The 10,019-nt window shown below is 43.3% G+C and overlaps 1 protein-coding gene across 1 annotated transcript in view; it reads right to left on the bottom strand.

Annotated features, from left to right (window-relative positions):
- Nucleotides 1-3,014, bottom strand: part of LOC119427177 (mitotic deacetylase-associated SANT domain protein) — a gene marked incomplete at both ends in the record, with an annotated part of 10,075 nt that extends 7,061 nt beyond the window's left edge. Inside the window, 4 exon segments of the mRNA XM_037694758.1 lie at nt 113-216; nt 361-503; nt 2,484-2,550; nt 2,673-3,014. Coding sequence (XP_037550686.1) covers nt 113-216; nt 361-503; nt 2,484-2,550; nt 2,673-3,014 — 656 coding nt within the window.
- Between the last annotated feature and the right edge of the window lie 7,005 nt (nt 3,015-10,019).

The raw sequence follows: 10,019 nt of genomic DNA, 5'->3' as shown, positions 1-10,019 counted from the left end.
GTGGACTCACCATCATGAGTCAGCGTGGACTCACCATCATGAGTCAGAGTCAGCGTGGACTCACCATCATGAGTCAGCGTGGACTCACTATCATGAGTCAGCGTGGACTCACCATTACGTCCCCTTTGCTCTCATGCAGACAGTGGTGGGCTAACTCCTGGTTGGTGCCTCCTCCACACAAAACACTGGAGCAGGCCAAGTGCATGAGGTCTTCCACTGAAAACAACGATTGAAACCAAGTTAAAAGGACACCAAAATGACAACAGTAGACAGTCATAAAAGAGGCATACAAATTATTATTACTTTTAACGTTACATCAACAGTTTTAGTCCAGCAGAGACAGTAACGTGTTTGTGTTACCCTTTTTCTGAAAGTCCAGTTTTTCCTCCAATTCGTTGAGTGGCGCCCACACCAGCACCGCTCGATTGTGGTCCAGCTGAACAGCCGAGTGCTGCCTCAGCTCCGGTACCTCTGCCTGGTACCGAGACCCAATATTGATCCGCCTGCGGAACAGAATGATTAGTGCCAGCACACCAAGACTTCCTGTTTTATACATAACTCCATTCACAGTTCCTGCATCTCATCAAGCAGCTGATGGTTAAATAATCCAATAATCCATGCAAATCCAAAATAAATATTCTAGAATCTTTCTTGTGAAATAAAACCGGATGTGTTTGTGTTTCAGTTTTAAAAATTACGCTGCCCCAGATAATTTCCAGTATTTTCAGTAACGCAGGTTTGCTGTGTGTTCTGGGAGCCTCCCTCAGAAAAAGACATTCAAGTTGAACTGGGATGATTCGTGTGTTTTGGACAAACTGGAACAAAGTGCCAGGTTTAATTAGGGGATGCCACACTAGCTGTGGGCTGACTGAGCATGGAGCAGATGGTACGAGTCAAGCTACAGTTTGGAGGATGAAACCCTGCTCGCTACATCCTTTGGTGATTAAACTACAAGCACAATACGCTCCCCTTTCCCACGCACCTCAAACACATCCCAATTATCAACAGCAGAGTTTGAAACCATCCATGGGCCATGATGTGCAAAAACACCTCATCCCAAAGGTCAAGCACGGCAGTGGAGATGTGACGATACGGGCTTTTCTTGTTCAGAAAGAAACTAGAGAATCCAACGTCAGGGAGTTCGATTCCATTGCTGAGTTGATCTTTCCTGTTTTTTACACTTTAAACATACGGAACAAGAATATAAACACAACACTTTTGTGTCTGCTCCCATTTTTCATGAGCAGAACTCAAAGAGCCAAGACTTGGTCCATGAACACAACGGGCCTTTCTTCACTCAAACGTTGTAAATCTGTTAGTGAGAACTTTGTGGAGATGATCCATCCACCTTACAGGTGTGGCAGACAAGATGCAGATTAGACAGCAGGATTATTGTACAGGTTTGGGTTGACCACAACAAAAGGCCCCTCTAAAATGTGCAGTTTCAAACAAAGCATGTTGCCGCAGATGGTGCATGTTTGAGGGAGCGTGCAGTTATAATGCTGTGACTTGAGGTGACGGTCGTTGCATGAATGTTGCAATAAAGGAGCTCCGGATCTTCTCACAGTTTATCAGTACATTCAAAATGCCATCAATAAATGCACGTGTGTTTGTTGTCCATAACGTACGACGGCCCATACCATAACCCCGCCTCCACCGTGGGTCACTCGATATACAACGTTGACGTCAGCAAACCGCTCAACCACACAACGCCATACAACAGGCCAGTTGCCATCTGGCCTGCAGTGAAAACCGGGATTCAACCATGAAGAGAACATCTGTCCAACGTGCCATACGCCATCATCAAACGTGACGAAGTGGAGCCAGGTGGAGACCCTGATGAGGACGATGAGCTTCCTGAGACGTTTCTGACAGCTTGTGCAGAAATTCTTTGGTTATGCAAACCGACTGCTGCCGCAGCCGTCTGGTGGCTCAGACCATCATGGAGGTGAAGATGGTTGTGGAGGACCTGGGCAGGTGTGGTTACACGTGTTCTGTGGTTGTGAGGCCGGGTGGAGGTACTGACAAATTCTCTGAAACGCCTTTGGACACAACTGATGGTGGAGAACAGAACATTCAGCTCACATGCAACAGCTCTGGTGGACACTCCTGACAGATGTGCAATAATCAGCATCTTGATGTACCACAGCTGTGAGGAGGATGGATGACCTCAGCAAAGGAGAACAAAGTTTAGGGTTGCTGAATCTCTCTGGGTGTGTTTTCATTTTCATGGGGCTGATGTGAGACACAAGAAGCATCCAGCAGCACATCTCCCACTTACCCACGAGTCAAGGGTCTCGTGAAATTTCATGAAGTACGTGTTCTCCTCTGAGACGGTTTATGAGTCCGCCTGCAGTTGCATTTAGAGCCAGGCTATTATTCATGATCTGGAACATGCATGTAGTTTCTTTGGAAGTGCCACACAACATCTTCCAAAGTGACGACTGAAGAGGCAAGAATAATAAACCCCTGGAAATACTCACGGCTCGATGCTAACTGGAGTGGTCTCACTCATCGCAGACAAAACGGGTGGTGTGATGTCACAGCTGTCTACAGTAAGAAATAATAAAAACATGGTGAACACAGCGACGCCCAGCTTGCACGAAAACCACTGATGAGGTGACATGTTAGGTGGGAGCACAGGTTTCCATACAGCGAGATCTTTGACTTACTGGAACGCAACAAGCTGCGAGTTGCTGACTTGGGAGTGGCGGGGGGAGGCAGACCCGGGCCGCCGGCGGCAGCAGACGACAGGAACGTAGAGAAGTAAAGGCCGGAGCCTTCTCGAACGGGGCTGAGGATTGGCGGAGGCGTGTAGGGGGGTATGGTGAGTGCGTTGTCAGTGAGGCGAACGGGAGAGCGAAGGTGGCTCTGGTACGACGTGATGCTGGAGTAGACCGGCGGGACGATGAACAAACTGGGCTTGGGTGGAGGGATGAAGAGCGGCTCGGGTCGTGGACGTCGTTTGGACTTCTTGCCGTCATCGTCCTTCTCCCCCTCAGTGCCATCGTTCTGGGACCAAAGAAAAATTTAAGAGGCGACTTTCTTCACAAGAATATGAGCGTGCAGCCAAATATTCTATAACCTTCAGGAAGAAGACGCAGAAAACAATAAAAACAAAGTATGGATGGAAGGTGCCGGAGTTACAGCTGTTTCAGTCCAAACTTGAAAATGTTTTGTGCCGTTTCATGAAAGGTTCTGAGTTGTGTTGACAATGACCGTGTAGTGAACTAGACCTCCGACATCAACCTGTCTCTGAAGACCTTCAGGGGACAGGAACTGTTATTTCATTGATTTGAATCCAGAACACAAATGATCTCATCAAGAGACTATTTAATTGTATCCTGAATTAATCAATTGAAAGAACACTCTTCTTTTTATATTATCATTACTATTTTACAATATCTTGATAATCAAAGTGTGTTTAGTTCATACATTTCTAATGTTGAAGTGAACCACTCATTTAAATCAACTGTGAAACAGTATTAATGATTTTTAAACCTCATTAGTCTTAGATCATACAAGTTAAATGTCTATTTACGAAGTAATTGTGCATTTTACTCTTCTGTCTGTGAGGAGTGGACCTGATGTCGGTCAAATGTCAGAGACAAGTTATGAGAACGAAGTGCCTTGTTTTAAAACTCTCAGACAGTAAATAAGAAGCTGGCACCTGCAAAGTCTCTCACTTCTTCAAAATATTTTCCTGTCTGTACTAACCGTTCTTAAAGCATGTCTGCTGTCTGTGACTTCTAATAACCCTCTGGCATCACTCAAACTCCACCCCTGCTGGTTGTGTTAGCCAATCAGGAAGTACCACGTAACAGGAAGTGGATACCCTTTAAAAGGCAACACTTCATGGAACTATTCAGTCTTCCCAGTCTTCCTGGAACTTTCAGCCTTACTGGAAGACTCGGTCTGATGGCGAGTCGTACAGGAACTTTCAGTTCTTACTGAAAGTCAGCTTTGGAGTATGGAATTGGACCATGTGCCAAGGGTCCGTCCATTCCAGCGGCGTCCCAGCTGCCTCGCTGTGACTCACCCCGAGCATTAAATGCTCTCAACTTCGAAGGAAGCTTATTCTGTTGAACGGAGTACTTCGTCACGACTCCTGACGATATCCAGCCACTCTGACCGGAGACGCTGAAAGAAGTGTGAGATGGACCTCTGTACAGGAGCTGATTTATCTTCTGCCAAGGTAACAAGTCGTCACACGCTGAGTGTACCGAGGGCTGAGCTGGTGTCGAAAGAAGGGTGCCATTCCTGGTCAACACATCTTCCTTCATCCATCTAAACCTCCTCTTTAAATCTTTAAACTTCTTTACCCCTTCTCTTTAAACTTCTATTCACCAGTAAATTAAGCTAGGTTCCTTCAGAGATGAATCAGTCTCCATCAGTAAACTTCTGTTGTCTTGTTTAGTAAATCTTGCCAAGTTTATTACTCAGAAACAGATCAGCAAATCAAGTGTACATGTTTGATGTTAAATTTTGATTCTGTGAAATAAATGACCGCATTTATTCTGATGGGTCAAAGATAAAATGGCGTCTCATGTCACTGATTAAACACTTCACTCTCAAGTTATCTTGGACACATGGCAGAAATTTAACTTGAAAAAGAAAGAATCCGTTGTTAATTAAACAATTAATATTCTTTGTGCTTGAACTAGCTTTAAGAATAATTCATTAGTAGTGTGTCCGCAGCAAAGCTGTCCCGACATACTACATTTTTGGTGGCCCGTACGGGGATTAAGCTTGCACCACCACCTACTGTTGAAGCTAACAGCTAGCTCACTACAACCGTCAGCTGCCACCTCACCACATTTTAACGTAATATCTAGTGTTGTGCACAAATGCCTTCATGAGTTTATCTACTGTTTTATAACGAGTGTTTCATGGAGGCACCCCTGCAGCGCCACCCAACCACGCTCCCTTTGGCACCGAACGGCTGCCCAGTGTCATCACCATGAGACAAACGGTACGACGAGGTCTGGTCATCATTCTGACATGGTGGTGCTCTCTGGTTCTTTCTTGATTTAAAATGATGGAAAATAATATTTTAACTAACTGCGATGCAAACAGCTCGAGAAGGGGCTCTCTGCAGACCAAAAGTGGGTGTTTCTGAAGGACAAACACTGGTTGGCAGCTGTATCTGCTGCTCTTAGGTAACTTACGTCAGCTCTTCTTTAAACTGAAGGTTTCTAAGAAGCAGCGCTATATCTGCTGTTAAACACAAGAAGATCCTCTTTAGGTCTTGGTTGTAGCTGCACCTGGCACAGGTTGGTTGAGTCTGGTCTGGGTACAATGAAATCTGAAGCATCTGAAGTGAAACCTGCTCCATTTGTCTAAAAGTCTGGTCTCAATTAAAGATCAGGAGTGCTGTAACGAGATAACGGCCCAAAACAAAATGTTCTCTCTAGAAGAAGTTCAATCTATGAAAGGGGCTGAAACATGGAGAAGGACCGAGCCTTAAAACCTGAGACAGCTGAGGAGGTGAAGCAGTAAGCAGAATACCTGCTCCAGGTGCAGAACTCTGACAGAACCTGACATCACTCATCTGCAGCGACTGATTTAAGAGTTGAACAAGACGATGTGAAGTTAAAGAAACATCCTTTGTCCCAGTTGAAGTTTCATTATTATTTTGGGTACTTTATTTTTCTTTCTTTATGAATCGATTGTCAATATTTTCACATTATTCAACAACCAAAACAGATTTTGTTTTTAATGTAATGGCTAGGTTTCAAAAAACTAACATTTAGCCCTCCCCACTGCACATTTATGTTGCTCTTATTTTGAAATGTAACAGGAAGTTCTGTGTTAAGAGAGGCGGACAGCGAAGGTATGGAGACGCTGCTAATGTTGGACTGGTTAACACCATACATGCTATATGTCTGTGATTAACACAATCTGACAATACGCCTTGTTTTTAATCGTCCAATCAGACGTGTCCCTCGAGTAACGCCTTGTTTTTAATCGTCCAATCAGACGTGTCCCTCGAGTAACGCCTTGTTTTTAATCGTCCAATCAGACGTGTCCCTCGAGTTACGCCTTGTTTTTAATCGTCCAATCAGACGTGTCCCTCGAGTAACGCCTTGTTTTTAATCGTCCAATCAGACGTGTCCTTCGACGCACCGGCCTTTGAACCTACAGCAGCAACATGTTAGGAGCTTCAATAACCCACTATTATTAGTTATTATCATTATACATTACTATTATCATTAGAACTGACAGGAAATCACAAACAAAGCTAACTAGTTCTCTGTGAATCTGTGAACTTAGTTCAGAACGTTTCAGTGATACACCATCAACTAATTAAATTCAGTTGAGTCTGATGAGGGTTGGACGTTTAACTAGTTCCTGTAAAAAATAAAATAAAGCTTTGTAAACTCAATCATCCATGTCATGTAGAGAAATCACCAAAAATGGTTAAATCAGGTGGTAGTTCCTGTAAAGTGTGAACTTGCTCAACACTGTAAAAGTGACTGCGTTAGAGTCATTTTAGTGTTTGTTAAGCTCCACAAGCTGTGGCAGCCATGTTCTATCAGCTAATCTGTTGTACATGTACATCTCATTAATACTTTCTGACAGTTTTACTCAAATCTGTCCAGAGGGTCGTGACATATTGTACAGACACACACAGAAACACAAACGTACAAAAACATGTTCACCCTTTTAAGGCCTGCAGGCTGATGAAGGTGTTTTCTGTTGGGAAAAGAAGAAAGGACACAGCACCCCATCCTCCTAAACCCTGCTAATCTGTCCAATCTGGGACAGGCAGACCACTTAATCCTCCCTGATGACAGGGAAAGGGACAAAACAGGAGCGGGAGACACAAACAGTTGAATTGGGGGGGGGGGGGGTAGCGCGGTGATGTGGTCTGAATAAATGCAAACAAACAAAGTGATGACGATGAGATGTCTGGATTATTGAGCATGCATCAGGAAGATGAGATTAATGCTTCATATCACCCGCTACATTAAACACTGAAGTTTTCTACAAAGATCTCGTGGGATCTATTATTCACAGACATTGTTTTTCATTCAACCTTTATTTAGACTGGTTAATCCTATTGAGCCTCGATGACTCATTTACAAGAGAGACCTGATTTTGAGTGATCATTGTGTGACAGCTGCTTTGAGAGATATTAAACTTCCACCTTCTAAGCCCAGATTAATTCAAAAAAGGGATTTGAAACGTTTTTGTGAACAGTCATTCCTCTGGGATCTGTCTCACTTTGACTGGCATCGTATTCTGTTAACTGACGAGGTGAACTCTGCTTGGAACTATTTTCATAATAGTTTCATTTATTTTCTGAACATACATGCTCCTTTTCGTCAGTTCAGAATAAAGGGACGAGACAGCCCCTGGTTTACTCCAGAGCTAGCTGACCTCCTGCACAGGAGAGACCATCTTTGGGCCACAGCGAGAAAATCTGACTCAGACACTGATTGGTTGAGTTTTCAACAGATGAGGAATAAATGCACAACTGCTGTCAAAGCAGCAAAACGAAACTATTTCTTATCTCAGACCTCCAAAAATCTAAATGACCCTAACAGATTCTGGAAAACCATCAAATCTCTCTCAGGCACCCCCCAATCATCTGACCTCCCATCACAACTTCTCGTTAACTCTGTTCCTGTGTCAAATAAGCACGAGATCCTGAACTGTCTCAACAAACATTTTGTTGCTTCTGGTTCTTTATTTGACACAGTTACTAATGGAAGATCAGCCACTTCACTTAATAACCAAACTTCTACAAATCAAATCCCTCCTACAAGTCAATCCTCAGTTAATCACAGCTTCTCTTTTTCTCCATTCTCAGTCAGTGAGGTCAATAAACTGTTAAAAGATCTTGACCCTAAAAAATCTGCAGGTCCAGATGAACTTCCACCTTATTTCTTAAGGCTGGCTGCTCATATCATCACAGTCCCTGTGACCCACATCTTCAATCTCTCCATAAGACAAAACTCCATCCAGACACTTGAAAACAGCCTTTGTTCTTCTTTGCTGAAGGGAGGAGACCCCACCTCACTGAACAACTATGGACCAATCTCTAAACTCTGCATTTTAGCCAAGGTTCTAGAAAAACTGATAAACTCTCAAATCAAAAATGACCTGGACTCATTTAACATCTTACCTCCACATCAATCTGGTTTCAGGAAACAACACAGCACAACCACTGCTTCACTGAAGGTTCTTAATGACGTTGTTGAAGCACTGGATGCTAAGGATTATTGTGCTGCACTTTTCTTAGACCTGTCTAAAGATTCTGACTCTGTGGATCAGAACATCTTGTGTCATAAACTCTCAGAAATTGGTTTCTCAGAACACACCATTGGTTGGTTCTCTAACTATCTCTCAGACCGGAGGCAATGTGTTCAACATAATGGTACTTCCTCCAGTTATTTAACAGTCAACAATGGTGTACCACAAGGCTCAGTCTTAGGACCCACCCTCGTTTCTATCTAGATAGGTAACGTAGGTCAGAGCATCCCTGATGCATCCATACATTTCTATGCTGATGACACAGTTGTTTATTGTCGAGGTAAAACTGTTGCTAAGGCTTTCCAGCTTTTGAAATCTGCATCTGACATCATCCAGACTGATTTGTTTCACCTCAAACATGTCTTAAATGCCAACAAAACCAAAGGGATGCTTTTTTCTAACAGGAAGTCGGTCCCAGCAGTTCTTCCTCCTATTTTATCCGCAAATGGTGTCCCCATTGAGTTTGTTGATTCCTATAAATATTTGGGTATCTTGGTCGACTCACATCTCTCTTTTAAGCTTCACATGGAAAATCTAGTAAAGCAACTGGAAGTTAAACTGGGTTTGTTTTTCAGAAACAGATCCTGTCTAACTCTGAATGTTAGGAAACACCTTGTATCTGTGACTTTCCTTCCCTCCATTGATCACGGTGACATTATTTACATGAACGCTCCTACAAGAACCCTGCAGATGTTGGATGCTGCAGATGTTGCAGATGTTGGATGCTGCAGATGTTGGATGCTGTCTATCATGGTGCACTAAGATTCATAACTGGCTGTGATTATCGTACCCACCACTGCACCCAGTATTCACTGGTTAACTGGTCACCATTAACTTCACACAGACTCTCCCACTGGTACATTTTCATCTTTAAATCACTTCCTGGTCTGCTGCCTTCATACATCTCCTCCTACATGTCTCTGTGTGAGTGCAGCTACAGCGTGCGCTCTCAGGACATCATTACCTGCAGTGTTCCCTCAGTGAGGACTGAACTAGACACAAGGACCTTCTCCTACTCCGCTCCTGTTTCCTGGAATATCTTACAAAAAGATCTGAAGCTCTCGACCTTTGACCTCTCTAAGTGGCTTCAAACAGCTGTGAAGTTCCTGGAAGAAGCAACGCAGACATGTTCCTGTTTTTAGTTTTTTACATCTCTTTATAATCTAGCTGTTTTTTGTTGCATTTTCTTTTAAATACCATTTTCTTTTCATTTGTTTAAAAATAAACATCTCAGTTTGTTCTCCTCCTTCATGATTGTCCAGTGTGTCATCACTCTTTGGTTAAACCAGGTGTCTGTAGTAAATGAGTCCAGAGGCTCAGTGAGACCAACCTGTAGAAATGAAGGTTCAACACAGACATGTGTCCTCTCCGTATCCAAGACAAGTGACCTGGGGAAACGCTGTGACGGTGTAAAAGTCTCCTGGTCTCCTGAGGATGGAGCAGCATTTAGAAGCTGTTTCAGATCGGCTCCTTGTCGTGTGAAGTCTGCTCCAGTAGATGAACTCCTAAAGCCAGGACTCAGGAGCAAGGAGGTGCGCTGTGGGAGGCAGTGGGCAACAAACTGCACCTCGTTCATTCAGTTCTGGGAGCAAAAATCGACTCTTTTATTTATTTATTCCATCGTTTATTTGTTTTTGTCTTTATTTAATTGTAGATTTGTTTGTTTGTGTATTGATTTCATTGTGTATTGATTGATTCCTTTATTTATGAATATATTTGTGTTTGTGTATTGATTGATTCTTTTATTTATGAATATATTT

This window comes from Nematolebias whitei, chromosome 21 (assembly GCF_014905685.2).
Source record: "Nematolebias whitei isolate Nwh7 chromosome 21, NemWhi1, whole genome shotgun sequence".
NCBI lineage: Eukaryota > Metazoa > Chordata > Actinopteri > Cyprinodontiformes > Rivulidae > Nematolebias > Nematolebias whitei.
This window is presented reverse-complemented; position numbering and strand designations above follow the sequence as displayed.